Genomic DNA, 27,751 nt, shown 5'->3' on the forward strand with positions numbered 1-27,751 from the left:
AACATAGTTACAGAAAATGGCAAGACATTTTTTAGATTTTTTCAACACATTTCTAAACATAATAGTTTTAATAACTCGTTTCTAATAACTGATTTATTTTATTTTCGCCATGATGACAGTAAATATTTACTAGATATTTTTCAAGACACTTCTATACAGCTTAAAGTGACATTTAAACACTTAACTAGGTTCATTATAGGTTAACTAGGCAGGTTAGGGTAATTAGGCAAGTTATTGTATAACGATGGTTTGTTCTGTAGACTAACGAAAAAATAGCTTTAAGGGGTTATTAATTTAGTCTTTAAAATGTTTTTTAAAAAATTAAAAACTGCTTTTATTCTAGCTGAAATAAAACAAATAAGACTTTTTCCAGAAGAAAAAATATTTTCAGACATACTGTGAAAATTTCCTTGCTCTGTTTAACATAATTTGGAAAATTTTTTAAAAAGAAAAAAATTCAAAGGGGGGCTAATAATTCTGACTTCAACTGTATATACACTACTGGTCAAAAGTTTGGGGTCAGTAGTATTTTTAAAGCTGCATTTATTTAATAAAAGTACAGAACAATTTGTAAAACTGTGAAATGTTATTGCACTATAAAATAACTGTTCAAAAGTAGCTTATTATTTAATTTAATAATTTATTCTATTAATTTAAAGACGAATTTTCAGCTTCATTACTCCAGTCTTCAGAGTCATATGATCCTTCAGAAATCACTCTAATATTAATAATAATAATAATTAATAATAATAATAATAATAATAATAATAATAATTAATAATAATAATAATAAAATAAAATATAATATAATATAATATAATATAATATAATATAATATAATATAATATAATATAATATAATATAATATAATATAATATAAATAATATAATATAATATAATATAATATAATATAATATAATATAATATAATATAATATAATATAATATAATATAATATAATATAATAAAGTATTATATTATATTATTAATGGTAATCATAATAAAAGCAATAATGACTGGAGTGATAATTTCAGTTGAAACCACTAACAATAATTAATAAATTAATAATTATTAATAATTAAATATTTAGCAATTATTGTTTTTTTCTTACATTTAATAAATGCCCCCTTGATGAAGAGAATATTTTTCTTTAAAAAACATGAAAAAAAAAAACATAACCACAAGCTTTTGACCGGTAGTGTGTATATACGTCTTTAATATTAACAAATTATAAAAAATTAAAAAAGCATTTTTTTTAATTTACCAAGAAAATAAATTATAACTAATAAAATTTAATCTAGAAAACAACAACAGAATTTGTGAAAAAAAAAACTAATTTCATAGGGCCCAATGATTAGTGTAGGTCTGTGTGTTAGCATGCATGTATGTGTGCATGTGTGTGTGTTTGTTCTAGGATCAGGCTGTCTCCCTCTTGGAGAGTAGAGCACATATGGGCATTTCCTACTGGCGTTTCTCCCCGTCCCAGCAGGCTTTGCCTGGCATGAATCTGGTCGTAATGTCGACATGGGGCCACAGTGAATGCAGTCGCCTGGCACGCTATCTGTCTCTCAGGACACACACATCCAAACCCACACTGCAGACGAACGACAAACACAAATGCTTTTCTGCTTCAAGGAAAAGAAAATTTGCATTGAAAATGAATTATATATTGTACCACTCATAAGATTACATGCTTTTGAAAAAGTATCTTATGCTCACCAAGGCTGTATTTATTTGACAAAATATAGTAATACTGTATATATTAAAATAAATATAGTCGAAGTCAAAATTCTGTGATTTTTTTTTCTTTCTTTTTTAAATATTTCCCAAAGGATGTTTAGCAGAGGAAGGGATTCTTTCTTTATTTATTAATTTTTTTGGAGAAAGTCTTGTTTGTTTTATTTGGGCGTGAATCAAAGCAGTTTTTAATTTTTTAAACCATTTTATGGTCAATATTATTAGCCCTCCCATCGTTACAATACAATAACTTGCCTAATTACCCTAATAAACCTAGTTAACCTTTAAATGTCACTTTAAGCTGAATACTAGTATCCTGAAAAATATCTGGTAAAATATTATGTACTGTCATCATGGCAAAGATAAAAGAATCAGTTATTAGAAAACAGTTGTTAAAACTATTATATTTAGAAATGTGTTTCTTTTCGTTAAACAGAAATCGGGGAAAGAATTATATAAGGGGGGGGGGGGGTAATAATTCAAGAGGGCTAATACTTCTAATTTCAACTGTATATTATAAAATATTTACCATCACAGCCTTTCCTTTTAAGTAGTAAAGTAAAGTTGAATTTCCAGCATTTTTTATTCTTGACTTAGGCCCTATCCCAATTCTACCCCTTAGCCCTTCCCCTTGTCGCAATTCTCTTTAGCTTGAAGGCCTAGGGCTAAGGCGAAGGCGTAAATACCATTTCGAATGAAGATTTTTCAGGACCATACTTGAATGCAAGGGGTAAGAAAATTTCCCAGAATACACCAGCTACAACGGCAGGATCGCTGCACCCGGAAGTAAGGAGAGCCACAAATTAGTATTTTTTGTAATTATTACGAATTTTTACAACAATCAAGCACTTGTTTTAAGATATTCATAACCGCGTTCGTGTTTTACCGTCATGCTTTTATAAAAAAACTGCTAAAATAAAAACCGCTAAATTTTGCCATCTATAATCCCTAATAATAACTCCTGCATAGCAGTCCCACAACATTCTGTCACTCGATGACACTGGAATACCCTGTCAGAAAAGTCTAGTGGCTGAGAATGAGCTTTTTACAGTGTCTGCTATAATGTTCTTGTTGTTTTTGGTGTGTTTACATAGATGAATATAGCCATGCTGTAAATGCGCAGTACAGTTACGATCTTATTGCAACATTAGATCGTTATGATAACATAATATATGCCTTCAGTGATTTCCTGAAGATAAATACCAAAAAATAACAACTGGAATAACTACGATCGTCTGATCTCATATGAAGGAAGAGATCACGATGACATTTGATGGCGTGTGCAGGTGCTGTAGTGCTGTCCCATTTCTTAGGGGTAAATTTTGAAGCCCTTCCCCTTCATACTCGTTTTTAAGAGGAAGTGGAATGGGGCACAAAAATAGAAATGGGATTGGGCCTTAATGTCATCTTTCAGAAATCATTCTATAATGCTGATTTGATGCTTGAGAAACAGACTTCCTACATTTATCATAGACCTACTATCATTTCTTTTCAGGATTCGTTGACAAGCAACCACCAAGTATCTTAAAATACTTTTGTGTGAGGATCATAAGTTGACAGATTAACAGTTAAACTCTGTTACTAATGCAAATATGCCACATTAGAGCTAGAATAAAGGAACATTGTGCTGCTTTACTGAGGAAGCTTTAGTAACATGCACTAGAGTATAGACTAGAGTACAATGAGAAAGGTATAGTGAAAGAGTGTGATCGCATTCATCTCTGTAGCTTTGTGTGAATGTCTGCTAAGAAAACATGCCTTCATTCATTCATTTTCTTTGAACTTAGTCCCTTATTTATCAGGGGTCGCCACAGCGGAATGAACCGCCAACTATTCCAGCAAATGTTTCACACAGCAGATGTCCTTCCAGCTGCAACCCAGTACTAGGAAACACCCATACACAATCTCATTCACACACGCACTCATAAACTATGGCCAATTTAGTTCATCCAATTCACCTATACCACATGTCTTTGGACTGTGGGGGAACCTGGAGCACCTGGAGGAAACCCACACGAACACAGGGAGAACATGCAAACTCCACAGAACTGCCAACTCACCCGGTGACAGTGCTAACCACTAAGCCACCATGCCACCTCACTATAGCAACAGTGTATTAGATTCCTTTCAATAGTTGGTTGCATCTTAATATCCTTGTTTAGAGCCCAGTGGCGGTGTGCTTTACACCCCTGCATTTGGTAATGTAAGGCTTGGATGCAACCGCTCCAATTCCATGAAGCCCTCTGCACACTGTTCTTGAGCTAATCTGAAGGCCACATGAAGTTTGAATGTCTGTACCTATTGAATCTAGATAGTTGGCGACTTCTGCGCACATCAGTATGCTGTGATTTTATGTGACCTACCACTTCGTGACTAAGCTGCTGTAGTTCCCAACTGCTTCCACTTTCTTATAATAGCATTTACAGTTGACCATGGAATATTTATTAGTGAGGAACTTTGTTGTACGGGTGGCAACTTATCATGATACCACACTACACTGAGCTCCTGAGAGCCATTCTTTTAAAAAAGTTTGTAAAAGCAATTTGCATGCTTAGATGCTTGATTTTATACACCTTCGGCCATGCATGTGATTAAAATGGACCCTTTTCACAAGACTGTTTTGACACATTTACGATCATCAGCATCTTAAACTCTTGTTTTTAATACTTTGTGAAGTTTATTTGTAAACTAATTTCGAGAGGATCACAAATGCTTATGATTGCTTGCAGCCCGTCCCGCATTATTCAATTTATGATTCACCAATCCGACGATTCCTAAGCCACTATAAATACCAGTTCCATAAGTTCCATATCACAGCCATCTTCATTTTGAAGAATCCCCCCTTCCACCCCTACTCTTCCTCCTTTCCTAGATGGGTGGCACAGTGGCCCAGCGGTTAGCACTGTTGCCTCACAGCAAGAACGTCACTGGTTCTAGTCCTTACCAAGCCAGCCAAGGTTTCTGTGCGGAGTTTACACGTTCTCCCTGTGCTCACATGGGTTTCCCCTGGGTTTATATATATATATATATATATATATATATATATATACACATAAACAGCATGTATAATAGAATAAAGCAAATAACATAGATAGAAATAAAACATAGATACAAAGTGATATTAATAAAGATACTGTGATATTAATTCGCCTATTAATGCTTCTGAAGCGGCAGATGCCATCACACTATACTCCATATAAATCCAGAAACTAAACATGATCAACAGTAAAAAGTACAAATTTTACCTCTTCTTAACAGGGAAAATCACCAACACCCAAGAATGCATGATTATATGGTGTCATCGCTTTAAAATAAAAAAAAAAAACCCATTACAATTGAAGTCAATGGGGCAAAAGCAGCCCCAAACATAATGAACGGGTAGTAAATTTGCAAGAGAGTATTGTTGAGTTGAGAAGGTTGTGGCCAAATTAAGCCTCAAAATCTCCCCAGAGTGGATGAAAAATCTCCAATAGCACACAAGGGTTAAGCTAAAAGATGATTTGCGTGTTCTGTTCGTCTCTGAGACTGAGCTCATGCACAGAACAGCACAAGTTCTCTGTCATGCTTTTAAAAACATGAATACATCTAATACACTTCAATAAATCAAGCACATGTCATGCTGCAAAAGCCATGTTACATGATTTTACTGATGTCCATGATAAATTGGGCTTTGCTAGTAAGTGGCTGAAACAGGTATTGTTAATTGGTAATTGTTTTCTCTCGATTATTGATTTTGTAAATAAATCGAAATAGCATTGTTTTTATTTGCAGTTCTAATTGTAAGTACGAAACAAAACAGCTACACATGACAAACATGTTATCTGATAAGCCCAGGATTAAAAGGTCTTAACCATTGTTTATTTTTTGATTTCATGAAAGCTAAGAAGTTCCTTTGATTGGTCATTTATTGTGAAAAGAAATGTGTTTTGTATTCGTGTTGTGGAAAGGGAACACTGCCTTTTTTGCATTCCTTTATGTGTCCTTCTTTAGCGGTTTACCTCAAGCTCAGTAAAGCATGTTTGCATGGTGTAAACCTGTGCGAACTGACTCACTGTCTGTGAGATTTGGAGGCTAAATCCATTGAACATTTCTGAGGCTGCACTGTCATGAAATTCTTTTCAGTCCAGATGAATACCCTGAGGTTTAGCAGACAGAATTTTCTTCAGGCAAGTAAACAACACCACCATCCAGTGTGAGCAGGAGTGTATATGGAGTTCATTTACAAAAATAACCCAGTTTTATATATATTCATAAATCATTTCTTTTTATTGTGCACACTCACCAGCAACTTTAATAGGTACACCTTACTAGTATCGGGTTGAAACCCCTTTTGTCTTCAGAACTGCCTTAATCCTTTGTGACATAGATTCAACAAGATACTGGAAATATTCCTTCGAGATTTTGGTCCATATTGTCATGATCGCATCACGCAGTTGCTGCAGATTTGTCGGCTGCACATCCATGATGCGAATCTCCCGTTCCACCACATCCCAAAGGTGCTCAATTGGATTGAGCTCTGGTGACTTTGGAGGCCATTTGAGTACAATGAACTCATTGTCATGTTCAAGAAACAAGCCTGAGATGATTCGCGCTCCATGACATGGTGTGTTATCCTGCTGGAAGTAGCCATCAAAAGGTGGGTACACTGTGGTCATAAGGGGATAGACATGTTCAGCCACAATACTCAGGTAGGCTGTGGTGTTCACATGATGCTCAATTGGTACTAATGGGTCCAACGTGTGCCAAGAAAATATCCCCCACAGCATTACACCACCACCATCAGCCTGAACCGTTGATACAGGGCAGGATGGATCCATGCTTTCAAGTTGTTGACTCCAAATTCTGACCCTACCATCCCAATGTCACAGCAGAAATCGAGACTCATCAGACCAGGCAACGTTTTTCCAACCTTCTAGTGTCTAATTTTGGTAAGCCTGTGCAAATTGTAGCCTCAGTATGGCACCTGGTGTGATCTTCTGCTGCAGTAGCCCATCTTCCTCAAGGTTGGACGTGTTGTGCATTCAGAGATGCTCTTCTGCATACCTCAGTTGTAACGAGTGGTTATTTGAGTTAATTGCCTTTCTATCAGCTCAAATCAGTCTGGCCATTCTCCTCTGACCTCTGACATCAACAAGGCATTTGCGCCCATAGAACTGCCGCTCACTGGATATTTTCTCTTTTTTAGACCATTCTCTGTAAACCCTAGAGATGGTTGTGCATGAAATTCCCAGTAGATCAGTAGTTTCTGAAATACTCAGACCAGCCAGTCTGGCACAAACAACTATGCCACGTCATTTTTCTTCATTCCTATGCTCGATTTAAACTGCAGCAGATCATCTTAACCATGTCTACATGCCTAAATGCATTGAGTTGCTGCCATGTGATTGGCTGATTAAAAATTTGCATTAATGAGCAGTTGAACAGGTGTATCTAGTAAAGTGGCCGGTGAGTGTATATAAACACAGTAATCTGTTTTTGCCAATGAACTCCTTATACAGTTGAAATCAGAATTATCAGCCCACCTGTATATTTCCCCACAAAGTTCTATTTAATGGAAAAAATATTTTTTTCAACACATTTCTAAACATAATAGTTTTAATAACTAATTTCTAATGACCGATTTCTTTTATCTTTACTGTGATAACAGTACATAATATTTTACTAGATATTTTTCAATATACTAGTATTCAGCTTAAAGTGCTTAAAGGCTTAACTAGGTTAGTTAGGTTAACTGGGCAATTTAGGGTATTTAGGCAAGTCATTGTATAATGATGGTTTGTTCTGTAGACTATCGAATAATATATTGGTTAAGTGGGCTAATAATATTAACTTTAAAATGGTTTTTAAAAAATTAAAAACTGCTTTTATTATAACACAAATAAAACAAATAAGACTTTCTCCAGAAGGAAAAAAATATTATAGGAAATACTGTGAAAAATAATTGAGAAATCATTTGAAAAAGAAAAGAAAATTCACAGAAGGGCTAATAATTTTGACTTCAACTGTATGTACAGTACATTTACACAACCACCAATATTAGGTTTCGCTTCTATCTAAAAAGTCAAATTCAATGTCATTTTTTCCTATCCACAATAATTTTGATCTCTTGAAAAAAGAACCAGTTTGTTAACAAGTCTCATGAGACATTAGTATGAAAAATGACAGAAGAAGTGTTTCATACCATCATATGTCCCACTCTCCAGCAGTAATCCACTCTCCTCCAGGATGCGAAAATCCCCCACGCTGATGAAATTATAGTCCACTCCTGGAACCTCCCCATCTCTGGGCAACCGAGTGGTACCTTCCAGTAAAACAAACACAATTAGAGACAGCAATGTACATCTGGTGAGAATATCCAACACCCACAATCCCCTTCACTGGAAACTTTGTGTCTGTCTAAACACAGCCGCAGATTGAGCGAAATTAAAATTGGATTCCCTGGCTGCGTTTCAGCGCATCCTTTCAGAATGTGTGCACTCAATCTGAAACTGTAAACAGAACAGATCCCAAACTCCCATAGATAAGAGCTGGAAACTGGTATACCGAATATGAAACTGGGAAACGTGAAATGTGTATTAACAGAAATGTGTTGCAGATATTTTAATTATGTAAAACTTATTTTTGATTAGAAACAGAGCATTACTTTTTTTAAATTTGCAAATATTATGGGAACATTTCTAGTGGATGTTCTCTGTATGTTTAGCATTCCGAAACAAGGTGTCTTCCCCTAAACATTTTAGGTTAGGTCAGGGGTTGCCAAACTTTTCAGCTCACGACCCCCAAAATAACAATTCCAGTGACTCGCAACCCTCACTATCCTCGGACATGGTTATGAACATATAAACATTGCACACAACAGTGCACACACCCATATGAACAACATAAACAAGCTTATTGACAACACAAAAACGTGCAACAGTCTCATTCATTGATTCATTTTCTTCTTCTTCTTCTTCTTCTTCTTCTTCTTCTTCTTCTTCTTCTTCTTCAATGTATTGGTGGTTGGCAAACAACAAAATTAAATAGTACACTTTTCAATTTATTAGTGTATGACTAACAACAGAATGGTGTATTTCTGCCACCAACTGGTATGGAGTGTGGATCATTATGACTTCATCTTCATACTTCATGGAGTGTAATAAACATGTTCAACTGTCTCTTCTTGTCCACAAAACTCACATTGTCCTGTACCATGTTTGCCCATTTTAAAAAGTGTACTATTTAATGTTGTGTGTCCAAATCTCACCCTAGATATTATTATCTCCTCTCTCCTGTTTATACCTACACATCTCATTTCTCCTACTTTCTTTTGAATTCTGTAAAACCACGTGCCCCTTTTCTCATTATCCCATTGTTTTTGCCACCTTTCCTTTATTTTTTTCTTAAAACTATTCTGGATTTCACTCTTACTAATACTTACATTTAGAATAATGTCATTATTTTTAACAACTTGTTTTGCTTCCTTATCTGCAATTTCATTTCCTTGAACACCAACATGCGCAGGTACCCATAAAAATATTACGCTTATACCCATCCTTCATTTATTTTATTTTCAGCTTAGTCCCTTTATTAATATGGGGTTGCCACAGCGGAACGAGCCGTCAACTTATCCAGCATATATTTTATGCAACGGATTCCCTTCCAGCTGCAACCCAACACTGGGAAACACCCATACACTTTTGCATTCACATACACTATGGACAATTTAGCTTATTCAATTCACATATAGCGTATGTCTTCTGTGAGGGAAACCGGAGGAATGCCAACTGACCCAGCCGGGGCTCGAACTAGTGACCTTCTTGCTGTGAGGCGATCGTGCTACCCACTGCGTCACTGTGACACCCGTGCAACAGTCTAACAACCATATAATTTTTTATAATCATTATTTATTATGTTTGATTTAATATTAACCTCACTTAATGAGACTGGTGGGCACAATGTCTACAGCAAAAGACTATTCTTGGTTTAATTTTGGAGACCGCCACCTGAAGATCATCCTCTATGTTCAGTCATGGCCTTTATTTTTAGTGTACATGAGTGCCGTAAAGGTGTCGAAGTTTAACATTGTGCCATAAAGTTAATCTGCTGCAACCAGCACTATTGCTGTGCCATTAATCTAGTGTATTAACCTCAGGGGACGCAATCCAATGGAAAAAAAAAATTCAGAAGGCTGATGGCTTTTTATTTGCATGTTGTTTTTTATGTAACTATTAAATATTATTTTATTTTCTTCAGGTTATAGTTTAATTACCCCCCCCCCCCTCTGAGTAGCTAAGTTTCCATCCAAAAATGCGAATTTACTTTATGCTCAAAATTGGAATATTGCATTAATGATGAAGCAGCGTTTCCGATTCTGAGTCAAAGAAAACTAAATCGTCACTTCCTGACTAATTGGCACCAAATATCAACAGTAAAAACTGAATTTGCTGAGGTAGGAGAAGCTGCGTGAATCTTTTCTTCACTTAATAAATGACTTGCACCTCAGAAGGTAATCCTGATACGCATTGAATGCGTGGTGGCGTTTGAAGGCATGAGACGCAGAACACAGATGCCCTTGATTCTGGAGGTAATTAATAATATAATAACACTAATACTGAAATAGTTAAGGCGTTTTAGAATGACCAAAACAACATTTCAGATGTTTTACAATGTGGTCGGCCTGCTGGTTAGTCCATTCACACACATTTTTATCATATGATTTCTTATTACATAATCACATGACCTTTTTAATGCACATACTGGAATTTGTTCGGTAAAAGTGTTTCCTTCGTAGTTTTTTTTCATATCGAAGAAAAAAGTTTATCCTACTCAGTTATGTGCATATGGTTTTTATGCGCATTTCCAAAATGTATTTGCATCTTGCCTTTTCCATCAATTGTTTTTTTTATGCGCATCTCCAACATGTGCATAAAAATAGGTGGATGGAAATATAGCTATTGTCTCGCGACCCCCTACTTTGGGAACTACTGCGTTAGGTTACATGTTAACCATTGTCAATGCAAGGCTAAAAATGGTTTTAACAATCGATTATTAGCTTAGTATTGACAATGATCAACATGTTACCAAAATGTATATTTTCAATAAAATGCCTAAACAGCACCACTTCATCTCACTTGTGTATTTTTGATTCATGAGAGTGTGTGGAATTTTTTGGTCACTTTATTATTTGGGATTTTATGGGTTAGAATGTAAAAATATCCATTAATTAACAGTTTCCGTATTTTGTTATTTGTTATTTATGGTTATGAATTGCATTATGTGACCTTGAGCTCTGCTCTGTCAACTTCATTCATTCATTTATTTTCCTTTCGCCACAGCAGAATGAACCACCAACTATTCTGGCAAATGTTTTAAGCAGTGGATGCTCTTCTAGCCACAACCCAGTACTGGGAAACACCCATACACTCCCACATTCATTCACACACACACACACACACACACACACACACACACACACACACACACACACACAAACACACGCACAAACACACGCACACACACGCACACACACGCGCACGCGCACACACACGCGCGCGCACACACGCGCACACACGCGCGCGCACACACACACACACACACACACACACACACACACAGTTAATCCAATTTATATATATACCAAGTCCAAATATATATATATATATATATATATATATATATATATATATATATATATATATATATATATATATATATATATATATATATATATATATATATATATATATATATATATATATATATATATATATATATATATGTCCATAAAATCAGAGGAAAAATTGCATTTTTGTACCATAATTTACAGCACTAATGCAGACGGTATATTCCTTTAAACTATTAAAAATGACAATAAAATAACTTTTTTCAAACTTTTCAACATCCAAAAATGTTGGAGGAAAGATCAAGATCCCATAATTGCAATTCAAAAACTAAAATACATGACAAAGAAAAAAAAATACAAAATACAAGAAACAGCTAATTTACAGGTGTTTTTTAGACTGCTGATTGGGCTGTTTTGAAAGTTTTTTAATTGCATTTCTATGAAGGGTTTTTAAATAACCCAAAAATGCTATCGCTTTGACAACATTAAACAGAGAGTAAACCCAAAACTAAAAATTCTGTCACTTAACTATATTGAAAACAGTTTTAAAAAATGTTAAAAACCTGTAACCATAGACTCCTAGAGTATGTTTTTCCTACTATGGAAGTCAATGGTTACAGATGGTTTTCAGCATTTTTCAAAATATCTACTTTTGTGTTTAAGAGAAGAAAAAAACTCATAAAAGATGAGGGAGAGTAAATAGTCAGTAAATGTCTTTTGGGGTAAATTATCCATTTAAATAATTTGCAAAGTCACATAAATTAGTACATTTATTTGTTTGGCATCAACATTGGGATAATGCGTAATAACATAAAAAGTCTCCATGTCAGGACTGCATAAAGAAAGTCAAAGTAAAAAAGGAAAGGTTGTAAAAACTTTGACATTATAAGTGGACTTGAGCGGAACGTGATCCATTTAAATGACTTGAAAAACAGCCAGCGGAGAATGTTTCGCTGTGCATTTTATCATCATTATCCTGCTATGGAAGTCAATGGTTACAAGTTTCTAAAAATTTTTCAATATCTTATTTTGTGTTCAACAGAAAATGGAAACTCATTATGATATGGAACCACTTCAGAGTAAATTTGAATGTTTGACTGAACTATCACTTAAAGACCAGATAACTCTGAACAAACATTCTATTAACATTACTGGAATAACATAGACATTTAGCCTACACCAAAAGTCAATTAACGTTACCTAAAGTTCATAGAATGAAAAAATAGCTCGGAAACACACAGAGAGATGTACTTATTAGCCAAACCGACTAGAACAAGGCCATATTACATCATATCAGAGGAAATCATGTGTTATTTAGTGTGTTATTCAGGCATAGTGTAGTCGCAGATTGTTCCGTTCACAGGGGAGACGGTGACACAGAGGTGGAAAGTGTGCACAGACTGTGTAAAATGAGATTCAGCCTCTGAAGCGTTCAGCGTTCATTTGAAAGATGCGTCTGTGTATGTCTGCAGTGTAGCAAGCTTTCACAAATACTGTATTTTCACCTTTCAGTTTCCGTGACCTGTCAACATTTACTCATCCTAATGTTTGGGTCACTTTCTTTGGTTAGACACAAAAAAAGATATTTTACAGGATGTTCAAGCTGCTCAAAAGTGTATTGGGACCTGGGACTGTCAGAAAACCTCCAAAAAGGATTCCCAATTTAACTGATTAACAACAAAAACTTCAGTAAATGCAAAGAAATTTGCTTTAAATGAAAGCATCTGCTAAATGTGGAAGCTTGTTTTCACCAAAATAATTTTTTCCCTACAATAGTCTCTTCACAGGTTCGCTAGTTTATTTCTTGCCATTTTGAAAGGAAAGTTGAGAGATATTACGTCAGAATTGTGAAAATGTTAACACAGAAACTTGAGAATTGAGGTGTAGACTTGAAATTGCATGCAATTTGTTTTGTTAACAAAATAAAGCTTGCAATACTTATGAATAATTTAATTGAAAAAAAAAAACAGAGTTGCCTGTAATCATCAACTGAAAGAGGTGCGCAGCACTTGTCATATTTAAAAATACATATATACAAATCCCAATTTATCCTTGCTTTCAAACAAATACAATGGTACAAATACAAGGTTTTTAGACATTCAAATACACATAACTACAAGCAAAACATACCATTTAAGGTTTGTAAAATACACGCAAGGTCACTGGTTCGAGCCTCGGCTGGGTCAGTTGGCGTTTCTGTGTGGAGTTTGCATGTTCTCCCTGCGTTCGCGTGGGTTTCCTCCAGGTGCTCCGGTTTCCCCCACAGTCCAAAGACATGTGGTACAGGTTAATTGGGTAGGTTAAATTGTCCATAGTGTATGTGAATAAGTGTGTATGTGTTTCCCAGTGATGGGTTGCAGCTGGAAGGGCATCCGATGCATAAAACAAATGGTGGATGAGTTGGCGGTTCATTCCGCTGTGGCGACCCCAGATTAATAAAGGGACTAAGCCGAAAAGAAAATGAATGAATGAATAAAAAATACACGCAGATGTATACGAAGATAATTTTTTTCAATATAACTGGACAATGTGCTTCGTTTACATAAGATACACACTGTTTACGTTACTAGAATATTTTCTTTATTCCTTTCCCAGATATACAATTGCTTTCCTTCATGTATTGTGGCATAAAATTATGAATAAACATGATGGAAATCCAAGACCTCCTCTCCGCTCCTCTCCTGCGATTGTTGCTAGAAGGGATACAGCTGCGATCAGAAGTTAACGAGAAATGTTATTTATTAAATTATGCATTAATTGTATTTTATTAGCGTCTACCCCTACCTCAACCCTAAACCCAACCCTCACGGTGATGTAAGAATATTATTTGTTGTACAGTGTCACTAAAAAAAATGGTGCTTTATTGACGTGCGTATACTCAGCTGTATTCTATCTAGACTTCAGTCATATTGGTTAGATATCAATTCAGAATGGTGATAAACTAAACTCTGATTATTTATTTAAAAATTTGTCTCATGGCAGAAAAAGAGATGCATGGTTAAATGCATTATAAACTATTATGTGACTTACAGGAGAAAAACAGATTTCTAACATCGTGATGCCAGAATCTTCATTTCTGGGTGAATTATTCTGTTCCTCAATGGATGTACGCCAAGATAAAAAATGTTAATTCTGCCTGTTTAAGCCTGCGTGAGTGTGTTTGCTTGAAAAACATCAAATATAAACTGTTCCCATTTGGGCCTAATTTCAGAGGTGGGTTGTTTAGCAGCAAATCCTCATAAGAGACATCTGAGGGTGGCATTTCTTGCGAATAAAAGGCCAAAAATAAAAGATGACATTTCTCAGCTCTGTTCATGTGTGTGTGCTAGGAAATGCCACCAGGCTCTACTGTCATTTGAAGGACATTTACATTAGAACCACCAAACTGAAATGCCAGAGTCAAGTGTCTGAGAGACTTGACTCCAACTTAAGAGCAAATAATATTAAAAATGGTCTCCTTTACATTTTCCTGAGAGAGCGACTGTTTAAATGCCACAAGAAGAGGGAACTGGAACAGCAACCGGGGTTATGGATATTAAATGTCTGCAGGCGAGGTTAAAGGAGTTAACTTGTTTGACATCTATAAAATAACGATATAGAAGGGCGTAAAATAGTTTCCAATTCAGTTCCTAATGCAAAGCTTTTTATTCTCAGTTTATTTTCACTCTCAATGTCATAAAATTTTGCTATCGTAAAACATTATCTTAGAATATATGGTTGGGGGTTTGTCTGGGTAATAAAGTTAAGTTGAACCCTAAATCTGAAAAAAAGTTAAGACAATATAGAAAATGCAAGTAAAAAAACTAAAAGTAATTTCCTTTGACTTTTATTTCATTGTTGACAATATGAGCACAATATTTCATGAAATATACATCCTTTCCTGTCATTCAGACCGGCAACACATTCCAAAAAAGTTACGACAAGAGCAGTTTAGGGCTAGTAATCAGGTACAGTAAATTGGTTAAATAATGATGTGATTTGAAACAGGTGATGTCAACAGCTGATTGTAATTATAATTTAGTACAAAAGCAGCATCCAAGAAAGGTCTAGTCCTTTAGGAGCAAAGATGGGCAGAGAATCGCCAGTTTGCCAACAAATACGTGAGACATTTATTGAAATGTTCCTCAAAGAAAGATAGGAAGACATTTGGATACTTCACCTTCAACAGTGCATAACATCTAGGGATGGGTAAGGTTTTAACGGTATTACTACTTTTATTGATACCACTTAACGGTTTGGTATTTTAACGGTTCTCTTATCGGTTTTACTTGACGCACTCACTGGAAACATGAGCATTTCTCATGTGAGATTACCAACTGTGCAGAAAATATCAAATATCGCAAATTAAAAAAGGTTGGTCAGTTAAATTATGCTACTGTAAGTAATGTTTATTTAGCAATAATTCTCCAGTACCGATAGCAGAACAGTCAACGTCAGAGCTTATTGATACTTCGGTCTTTTATAATGTCGCACTGATACTGATAAAGTACCAAGCTTTGGTACCCATCCCTAATAACATCATTGTAAGATTCAAGGAATCTGGAGGCATTTCAGTGCATGAAGGACAAGGACGCAAGCCAAAGCTGAACAACCGTGATCTCTGGTCCCTCAGGCGGCACTGCATTAAGCATCCTCATTCATCTATAAGCGATATCACCACATAGGCTCAGGACTACTGCAGCAAATCTATGTCAAGTACCACAATATGTAGTTACATCCACAAATACCAATTAAAACTGCACCGTGCCAAAACGAAGCCTCATGTTAACAGTGTCCAGAAGTGATAATTTACCATAAAATGTAGAAATGTTTACTTTTACATTCCTATTGTATTTTTAACAGTTAAAGTCCAGCAACCACAGCTGCCAGTTTATTACCAAAAATTGTACAGATTTTGTTTTTACAGTGTACATGTACAACTGGTGAGGTTTAAATGCAGAGTTGCTATGAAATAATACCCAGCCTAAACTCTGTCTATAGCAAACAAGCACTGTGATGTGGCAGGTTGTGCGCAGGTTTCATAACACCAGCCATTTACATCTCACTTGGCCTCTGAAGAGAGTTTAATGAGAGTCCGGTTCTGAAAACAGTCCGCAGGTCCCTCAGGCGAGCAGGACTCTGGTGGAGAAGAGATGCGAGAGCAACCTCAGGCTGCTCTTTATTCCTCTCCATCACAGAAGCTTTTAAGAGCTTCTGTTCATGCCTCCATAAAGCAGCTTTGTGTCTGCAAACACCTGAGGCTTTCGCATCCTCCAACTCTCCTTTCTTCCCTTCTCTACTCTGCCGTTTCGGGCTGTTCCTATAGTTTACTGACTAAGGTAAAGAAAGAAACGGAGAGAAAGAGAGTAACTAGGCCAAAAACAGAGTGACCTAAGGACAAGTAGATGCTACGCTTAAATTAAATTACAGTTTTTGTGTGTCGTTTTATTTTAATTTGGGTTGTCTCAGGCCTGCTAATTTTCCCTAAACATCAAAGAGTAATTCTTTATTCTTACAGGGGGGAATTATTCATAATTAAATCCTCAGTTTTAAACTTTGACAAATTTAGGAATAAATCCTACAATGTGTTAATCAAGTAGTCTATTATTAGACGGTTTCGACAGCTGGGATAGTAAAGCTGATGTCTAGGTTTATTGCCGGTGATAAAATGCACAGCGAAACATTCTCCGCTGGCTGTTTTTCAAGTCATTTAAATGGGTCACTTTCCCCTCAAGTCTACTTATAATGTCAGTCAAAGTTTTTACAACCTTTCCTTTTTTACTTTGACTTTCTTTAAGCAGTCCTGACATGGATACTTTCCATGTTATTACCCATTATCCCAATAAAAAAGGATAGTTCACAGCAAAAAGTGGGTTTATGGGTTTCATTCTTCTGTTAAACACAAAAGAAGATATTCTGAAGAATGCTGCAACATTTAACTATTGACCTTCATAGTAGGAAAAGCACATACTATTTAAGTCAATGGTTATAGGTTTTCAGCATTTTTCAAAATGTCTTCTTTTCTGTCTATCAGAATTTTCTTTTTTGGTTGAACTATCTCTTTAATATTCAAGCAAATCAAGTTTGAAGTTTATTGAAATGCATGCTCTTTTTATATAATGAGGAAGACTATGAAGTTACACTGCAAAAAAAAATGCTTTTCTTACTTAGACTTTTGTCTTGTTTCTAGTCCAAATATCTAAAAATTCTTAAATCAAAAAGCATTTTCCAAACAAGCAAAACATATTGTCTTGTTTTAAAAAAATAATACAGTGCATCCAGAAAGTATTCATAGCGTTTCACTTTTACCACATGTTTTATGTTACAGCCTTATTCTGTAAGGGATTAAATTCATTTATTTGCTCAAGATTCTGCACACAATACCCCATAATGACAATGTGAAAAAAAAAGATTTTTTGAAATTGTTGCAAATTTATAAAAAATAAAAAAAAGCTGAAAATCCCATGTACATAAGTAATCACAGCCTTTGCCGTGAAGCTCTAAATTGAACCCAGGTACATTCTGTTTCCACTGATCATTCTTGAGATGTTTCAGCAGCTTAATTGGAGTTCACCTGTGGTAAATTCAGTTGATTGGACATGATTTGAAAAGACATACACCTGTCTATATAAAGTCCCAGGGTTGACAGTGCATGTCAAAGCGCAAAGCAAGCATGAAGACAAAGGAATTGTCTGTAGACCAAGGTTACAGAAACATTTCTGCTTCTCTGAAAGTTCCAATGAGCACAGTGGTCTTTATCATCCATAAGCATCATCAATCTAAGCTGAGTGATCGGGTGAGAAGGGCCTTAGGCATGGAAGTGCTCAATAACGCGATGGTCACTCTGTCTGAGCTCCAGCGTTCTTCTGTGGAAAGGAGAACCTTACTGAAGGACAACCGTCTGTGTAGCAATCCACCAATCAGGCCTGTATGGTAGAGTGGCCAGACGGAAGCCACTCCCCGCCTGGAATTTACCAAAAGGCATCTGAAGGACTATCAGACCATAAGAAACAAAATTCTCTATTTTGATGAGACTAAAATTGAACTCTTTGGAGTGAATGGCAGGTGTTACGTTTGGAGAAAACCAGCCACCGCTCATCACCAGGCTAATACCTTCCCTATAGTGAAGCATGGTGGTGGCAGCATCATGCTGTGGGGATGTTTTTCAGCAGCAGGAATTGGAAGACTAGTCAGGATAGAGGGGAAAGATGAATGCAGCAATGTACAGAGACATCCTGAATGAAAACCTGCTTCAGAGTGCTCTTGACCTCAGACTGGGGCGACGGTTCATCTTCCAGCGGGACAATGACCCAAAGCACACTGCCAAAATATGAATGGAGTGGCTTTACAACAACTGGGCGAATGTCCTTGAGTGGCCCAGCCAGAGCCCAGATCTAAATCCTATTAAACATCTCTGGAGAGATCTGAAAATGGCTGTACACCGTTGCTTCCCATCCAACCTGATAGATCTTGAGAGGTACTGCAAAAAGGAATGGGCAAAAATTCCCAAAGACAGGTGTGCCAAGCTTGTGGCATCATATTCAAAAAGACTTGAGGCTGTAATTGTTGCCAAAGGTGCATCAACAAAGTATTGAGCAAACTCTGTGAATACTTATGTACATGTGATTTTTCAGGTTTTTTATTTTTAATAAATTTGCAACAATTTCAAAAAAATATTTTTTCCCATTGTCATTATGGGGTATTGTGTGTAGAACTGTGAGGAAATAAAGGAATTTAATCCATTTTGAAATAAGGCTGTATCATTAAAAAATGTGGAAAAAAGTGAAGCGCTATGAATACTTTCCGGATGCACTGTTTCTCCTTAAAACAAGCTAAATAATCTGGCAATGGGGAAAGCAGAATAATCTAATGTCAAAAGGAAAAACACGTTTATTTTGCTTACCCCATTGGCAGATAATCTGGCATATTATTTCTTAAAACAAGACAAAATTTTGTGCTTCTCTAAAAAATGATTCTTGATTTAAGAAATTTAAAATATCTGGACTAGAAACCATACAAAAAGTCTAAGTAAGAAAAGCATTTTTTGCAGAGCAGTTTTAATAGTCATCCTCATTATATAAAAAGATCATTTATTTCACTAATCTTCAAACTTGATGTGTTTGAATATTAAAGGGATAGTTCAACCAAAAAAGAAAATTCTGCTATACACAAGAAACGATATTTTGAAAAATGCTGAAACCTGTAACCATTGACTTCCATAGTATTTGTTTTTTCCTACTATAGAAGTCAATGGTTACATGTTAAAGCATTCAAAATATCTACTGTTGCTGTGCCTTTAAGAAGTCGATGTATATGCCCTCTTTACACGTGACATGAGAAACTTTTTCTTTCATAATCTGCATGGTTGCTGTCATGTCTAATATTGTTTGCATGCCTCAGGCTGCCTTCAATAACAGCCTCTTTGCAATAGTCTTCATTAGCTTGTGACATATTTACAAAACAATCAGCGCTGGATTGTGCCGTGCACAAACTCATGATGATGATCATGGATTGTTAAAAATAAACTTTAGCTGCTCGTTTCTAACACTCAAACACTTCCAAAGGAAATTTAGTGTGACAGGACCCACAATCAGCATGAAACTGATTGAGCTACGGTGGACTTCTAGTGTTTTTTGTGAACACATAAAAATTGATTATGCTTCTTGATCAAACTTCTTATTTAAAATGAGGTGGAACAACAAAATTCATAAGATTTTTTTGTAACTACTTTATTTTTTTGAGTTCGGTCTACTAAGCTGAAAAGAAAATAAATGAATGAATGAATGAATGAATGAATGAATGAAATGAATGAATGATTGAATTTAATGATTAATTTTTATTTTAGTATTATTTTTATTATTATGTTTTTTATTTAAAATTCATTTTAATTATTTTATTCAAATTTAATAATTTCTTGCTGAATAAAATTATTAATTTGCTTGTAAAGAATATTTCCAAAAGTTTGAGGTCAGTTTTTTTTCATGTTTTCTTTGTAATTATTCTGTTCACCAAGGTGGATATTATTAAATGTAAAAAATTAATAAAGGGACTAAGCCGAAAAGAAAATGAACGAATGAATGAATGAATGAATGAATGAATGAATGAATGAATGAATGAATGAATGAATGAATGAATGAATGAATAAATTTTGGACAACAATGTTCTGAATGTTCTGAAAAATGTTCTGGATATCAATTAGCATATTAAAATCATTTCTGTAGGACCAAGTGACACTGATGGAGTAATATTTGCTATATTATTCAAAATTTCCTTGTTAAAAAGCAGAATATACAATAAATAGAACAGAATAAAATGCACAAAAACTGTTTGCTGTTAGTTCAAACTACTTCTTTAAAATGAGCTGAAACAACATAATACTTGAGCTTTTTTGGGACAACTTAATAGTTTTATGTTCCAACTAACCAAGCCGGGCCTCAAACCAGCGATCCTCCTGCTGTGAGGTGACAGTGCTTACCACTAAGCCACCGTGTCACCTACACATTCATTCATTTTCTTTTCGGCTTTTTTCCTTTATTATCTGGGGTCGCCACAGGAGAATGAACCGCCAACTTATCCAGCGTACGTTTTACACAGTGGTTGTGCTTCCAGCTGCAACCCAGTACTGGGAAACACCCATACACACTCATTCACACACATACACTACGGCCAATTTAGTTGATCCAATTCACCTATAGCGCATGTCTTTGTTCTGTGGGGTAAACCGGGGAGAACATGCAAACTCCACACAGAAATGGCAACTGATCCAGCCGGGACTTAAACCAGCGACCTTCTTGCTGTGAGGCGACAGTACAAATCACTGAGCCACCATGCCGTCTATACACACACACACACAAACACACACACATATATATATATATATATATACATATATATATATATATATATATATATATATATATATATATATATATATATATATATATATATATATATATATATATATATAAAATAAAATAAATCTTTTCTTTGCACAGTAAATACTTTTGTGTCCTAAAGTGTCATGGTAAATTTGCCCCTCAGAGTGTTTCATGACACATTTGTCACTGTCACTTATCAAATTAAACTAAATAGGGAATAACCAACTATCTGGATGAGAATCTAATGAGCAGTGCTACTGCTCGCAGAAGAAAGATGCTCTCAGTAAGCCACTCTGCAAGCCTCCAGAGAAACACAGCTCAGAGGAGAGCCGGCGCTGGAGCTGCAGAGGGACAGAAGAGTCTGTCTCAGCAACTACACACACACACACACACACACACACACACACCAGACAGAGGATTCACTGTAAACACCAGATCAGGAAACACTGACAGGTGAGATCAGATCATCAGACTGAGATAGAGAGAGACTGAGAGACGGAGAGACACACACACTTTTACATGGTTATAAATGAATCATTGTAAATATACTGATTATTATTATTAAAATGATCAACTACTATTATTTACTGTGTTTACTAAGTTAATTTATGTTCTTTTTAATGTAAACTCTATAAATGTTTTGGCAATACATTTGTAGCAATTTTTGGCAGAAATAACATGTTCCTTTAAAGAAAAGCAAAAATAAAGCAGAAATGTGCATTGTCTCTTTAACGTTTGGTTGAATATAAATAAAAACAAATGTATTATGAAGATAAACAAATGCAAAATTTTACAGAAAATAATTTAAAGTGAAAACATTCACAATAATAATAATAATAATAATAATAATAATAATAATAATAACTACGAGGCACAGGGTAGATTCTGCTCTACTCCATGGCTTTGTGGCTGTTCATCAAGACGACGACAAGGTTTGTTTGAGCCCGGGTCGACCATGGCTCGTTAATATATGTATATGTAATTCCTCTATAATCTCTCAGCTGTGTATTTTAAACATGGCGGGTTTTTTGTTTTCATTCTGGCTTGTTCCGTAAGCAAATTACATATCTCTGTAAACCAATAGCGTTCAGCTGCGCGTGTAGCTCCGCCTTTTGGTACCCTTTCTTGTGTTTGGTACCCTTTCGAAAGGGTGCCGAAAAAGTGGTATGGTTTGGTTCGGTACGCCCTTTGACAGTGGAAACGGCCATAAAAGTGTACCAAATCGAACCGTACCGTACCACTCAGTGGAAACGGGCCATTACGTCAAGTTGCGGTCGATCTAAAAACAGCTTTAATTGGTCCGTTTTTATGTTGTTAAATTTGAAAAAAAAAGGACTGGGTGTGTTTATATCACCCCAATATGACAATCTATACACTATACCTGCACATATGTCTGTCCAAACAGCTTGAAAAGTAGATTTTTCACCAAAGGTGCCTGTGGACACTGTGGAGCAATTTTGTTGATTTATAAATCAAACTGAATTCTGTGCTTTTTTTATTTGAAAAAATAAATGCTAAACATTCTGTGAGGATTACGTTTAAATAAACCGAAAAACTTATTTATATCAGCATAAAAATCATAATGTCTATGGGAAATCAAAGATAAATGTGCTTGTGTGTTTGTGTCTTACATGGAATGGTGCGCAGGTACAGGTTGTCTCGGATCACTTGCTGCAGTTTGTGGTCGATTGATCCTTTTTGGAACTGCAGGCTGAGATAATGCCTCAAATCAGAGTTCAGCACTTTCCCTGCAAGAGAGGAAGACAGAAGGACATTTAGAAAATGTTATGAAAACAGAGGCTTGGCTTTAGGCTGACATGTAGACTCTTATCTCCCAGAGGGGATACATATTGTCTCTTAAAAGTTAAAGGAATAGTTCAAAAAACAGACATTGCCCCATAGTTTCCTCACCCGCAAGCCACCCTCGATGTTTATGGCTGTAGTAATTTTAACTTTTATTCTGGCTCTTCCACTTGTCCTTCCAAAAGTGCATAAAAATCAGTAGTAAAAGTAACCCATAGTCTATCAGGGGGTTTATGCATGTCTTATGAACATGTTTTGCTACCAAAAATATTTATAATTTTAGAAATCAACATCCTCTTGGCTGAGCTCTGATTCGATGTTTGATGCATGACATAATATGCAGTCGTAGTGGAAGACAGATTTATTTTTCTATTCCTTTAATTAATTCCCTTAAATGTATTATTTATTTTATTTTTCATTTATGTTTATTTTTTATTTATTTTTATATTTTATTTATTTTAATTGTAATATTTATTTATTTATATTTATTTTTAAATATAAAAATATATTTATTTATTTTTATTTATTTATTTATTTTACTGTTTATTTATATTAATTAATAAATTTATTTATATTTATTATTTATTTTATTTATTTCAGCATTTTTAGAAGCTTCATATAAATGGCCACTGCACAACACCATTATTCACCATGGAAGTTTCAAGTTCAGTTCATTTATATATCACATTTGAAACTGCCACAAGAATGAACAAAGTGCTTTGCAATATCATAAAACTAAAAATACAAAAATAAAAACAAGATAAAACATGAAAGAGCCAGGATAAAATGACTGTGTTCATCTGAAATAAAAGAGACATATACACTGAGGATGACTTGAGGGTGACTAAATTATGGAGTAATTTTTATTTTGGGGTGAACTACAGTTGTCAATACTTGAATTGGATCAAAAATATTTTTCAAAATAGTCTTACGACAAGAATGGGTGTTGTTCAGTATTTTAGGACAACTTTGATGAAAGGTTTTGATTCATTACTACATTCCTGAAAAGAGACTGAATATAGGGTTCATTGTAACGTTTTATGTTAGCGAAATGTTGAGGAAAATGTCAGATGATTGTGTTTAGAAAATAGACAATTGCTGACTAAGGTTGGAAAAAACTCAAAAAAATATATATATAATAATTGCCGTACAATTTGAAGCTGAAGAGGCAAAAAAATGGGCCTTCAGAATTAAAGTTTTACAGCTGCTGCGACTCCCCTTGAGCATTAAAGTCCCATACGTGGAGATTGTGATTTCTGTGCCCCTGAGAGAAGCTTCCCACAGATGGCATTTAGGATCTGCAGAATTTAGAATAGAACTGCCAGAATTCTAAGTACGAATTTCAGATTGGCCACTTTACTTGATTGAAGCTTCATGCACCACCATAGAAACTACAACAGTGCAAAGTTGCAAAGCTCTTCAAGATGAACTCACTTCAGGCAGACAGCTGATATTCTAAACTTACCAGTGAAAATATGAAAATGCAACAAAATTAATAAGCAAAATCCATCAAATTTATGTAAGATTAATCAGCGCTAAAAATGTCAAAGTTTTGAGAGCACGCTCTAAATAACTGTTGTAAACGATCAGTAAATAATTTCACAGCTTCAGTCGTTATAATAGAAGTTTTGCACACATGAGCTAGACTAAAGTCAAGAACTGGCAAATTTGCTCTATGCATCCAGATATACTGTGCCGTTTATTCAAACAGAAATCATCTTATAATATATTTTATATTCTGTTAATAAACATCAATAATCATTATTACAATATCAAGAGCAATACTTCAAGAGTTCCGGTCATAGCATTGCATTGAAAAGCTGTATTGAATTTTCTTTCTGTAATGCACAATTAGCAACAATTGCCCTACAATTTGAAGCTGAAGAGGCAAAAAAGTAGGCCTTCAGAATTAAAGAAGTGTATTACAGCTGCTGTGATTCCCCTTGAGCATAAAAATCCCATACGTGGAGATTGTGATTTCTGTGCCCCTGAGAGAAGCTTCCCACAGATGGCATTTAGGATCTGCAGAATTTAGAATAGAGCTGCCAGAATTCTAAGTATGAATTTCAGATTGGCCACTTTACTTGATTGAAGCTTCATGCACCACCATAGAAACTACAACAGTGCAAAGTTGCAAAGCTCTTCAAGATGAACTCACTTCAGGCAGACAGCTGATATTCTAAACTTACCAGTGAAAATATGAAAATGCAACAAAATTAATAAGCAAAATCCATTAAATTTATGTAAGATTAATCAGCGCTAAAAATGTCAAAGTTTTGAGAGCACGCGCTAATTAACTTGTAAATGATCAGCTAATAATTTCACAGCTTCTGTCGTTATAACAGGAGTTTTTGCACACATGTAACATGAGCTAGACTAACGTCAAGAACTGGCAAGATTGCATCCAGATATATTGTGGCATTTATTCAAACACAAATCATCTTATAATACATGTTGTATTTTGTTAATAAATAATATAATAAAAAGAGCAATAATGAGTCCCTGTCTTAATATTGCATCAAAACGTTGTATTGAATTCTCTTTTTGTAATTCACATTTAGCAGTTTGTTGCTATTGCTAACAGTTTATATTACTCTGTTTGATTACATGACTAGTTTTTGACAGAAAAGATGACGTAGATACAATTAATAAGGCAAACATAAAATGGCCCTTATTGAGGTTATTTTTCAATGCGGAAGTGCGCTTGTTTTTGGAATTGTTTTAGAACTTCCGATTCGGTGTCTATGTGAGAAATGACTAGGAATAATAAACAGCAGAAAACGGTCAAACTACTTGCCCTACAAACAAGTGTTTTCCTGACTATACAGACAAAATAGAATAATATATGAAGAAAATATCAGTTTACAATATCAAGCAGTAAAATGAGCTATGTTTAATGTCTAAAAATGTATAGAAGTGAATGAGACCAGAAGTCTCGAGCCAAAAAGATTCAGATGGCAATGCCCACTCGTAAGCGGAGAATAAGGTAAATAAGTGAAGCTTCATAAACTAATTTGATATGATTGATATGATATGAACGTAATATGATTGAATGTGGCTGGTCTCTCATCCGTAATCAGCAATAATCCAATCAGATTGATCCAAGCCTACAATAAATAGACTGATTTTACGCTACTGCCTTATCTTCGTTTTTGAAGAATCCTCCTTCCACCCTTATTTCCTCCTTTTCTCCTTTTACCAGGGGAAGCTCTCAAGAACTACCTGATCTTGGACCCTCTTACATGCTAATAGACCAGAAGGAAGCCCTGGGCTCAATTATCTCCGAGGTCAGGGTTCTCTCCCAGGACAGCATGCCAAACCTGCTAATAGCATCAAGCAACATCTAATAGGATTGGGTCGGTAGACGATGCCATCATTAATCGCCGATGGCCTATAGACATCACGATGCTGAGCCAGAATTACGATCCTCCACCCCGCCCCCTTCGCAGCAGCAACCCGCTCGCGAAAAATACACACTTAGGCACCGTTTACACAGATATGTCTTAGTTTTAAAATGGCATTTTAGAACGAAAACGGTCCACATCCACACTGGTGTTTCACCTAGCATTCCCCTTGAGGCATTTCACCAGAGCGTACATCACGTGACCACACACACAATCTCTGTCATGCGCTGAAGCATCTAAGCTCCAGCAGTCAACCCAGAGAGCAGTGCACGTCGGACAGTTTATCAAGGAAATACCACTGGATGACGTCTCACTATAGTTGTTAAACGTGATATTTAATTGATCTTGTTTCTATCTAAAGACTCTTCTGCCTTTTGAATCTAACAGGTAACGTGTCAGAACATTGCTTAAATCTTTCGCTTTCGCGCTTGCACTTAGTAATTTTAGCGAAAACCTCAGATACTGTTGGTTGGTTCCTGTTGGTTGTGCCCCTTTTTACCAAATAAGTTTGCTGACGCCATTATAACGACATAGATCACTCTGCCTATTCATGCCAGAGACCAGCAGAAAAAGTGATTGACAGGTGGTAATTTGTGTGCAACTTATCTTTATTTATTTATGATTTGTTTATGGGTAAAACAAAGACCATGCAGGTCAGGTAGTTGAAACGGCAGGCTACAAATAATTAATTTATTATGAATTAATTTTTTATTCATATATAATTCACTGCCGACTACGATGACAATGCCATCGTCCATCGCAATATTTTACATTAGACATCGTATGATGGCAAATTGGTCGACATCGCCCTATCCTAATATCAAAGTGTGAACTCTTGAAATTTTACAAAAAAAATTTTATATAAATAAATTCCAATGGGCTTATTGACACTAAATGGAAATGTTTTTGATCATGTTGTTGAGATATTATATATTATAGTGCTATATAATAAAATGTAAAAGTATAGCTCTGATTATTTGATGTTTTTTAACCTTAAAATGGGCAATTTTGAAAGTTATTGAAGAACAATATGACACATTGTTGAGATCTCTATTGAAACCCTAAGAGATACAGGATAAAAAAATCTGAGAAGGAGACAAGACTCATGCAATACAGTACATCAAATTAAAAGTGAAGCAAAAGTTACATTCGTTCTCTCCGCCACCTCGGAAAACAACTGAGCTGTCATACATGATTTTCCTACGGGGTGCTTTCACTAGTACCAAAAGTACTTTCTATTAGCGCTCAATTGTTTTTCATTTTCTAGGACCAGAGCGACATCTCACTCCGCACAAACACATGCACAGTCAATGTGAGAGAGCCAGCTGCACAAAACGCATGCTGTAA

The 27,751-nt window shown here is 35.4% G+C and overlaps 1 protein-coding gene across 3 annotated transcripts in view; it reads right to left on the bottom strand.

The window, feature by feature from the left end:
- The window catches only part of LOC130231055 (membrane-associated guanylate kinase, WW and PDZ domain-containing protein 3), a 242,811-nt gene that overhangs the window by 68,354 nt on the left and 146,706 nt on the right, over positions 1–27,751 (bottom strand). For all 3 annotated transcript variants that reach the window (XM_056460441.1, XM_056460440.1, XM_056460442.1), the window contains exons 2-3: positions 22,829–22,945; positions 7,918–8,037 (exon numbers count right to left, since the gene is read on the bottom strand). In XM_056460441.1, coding sequence (XP_056316416.1) covers positions 7,918–8,037; positions 22,829–22,945 — 237 coding nt within the window. The remainder of the gene's footprint in view (positions 1–7,917; positions 8,038–22,828; positions 22,946–27,751) is intronic.

The sequence above is a fragment of the Danio aesculapii genome, chromosome 6 (assembly GCF_903798145.1).
Source record: "Danio aesculapii chromosome 6, fDanAes4.1, whole genome shotgun sequence".
Lineage (NCBI taxonomy): Eukaryota > Metazoa > Chordata > Actinopteri > Cypriniformes > Danionidae > Danio > Danio aesculapii.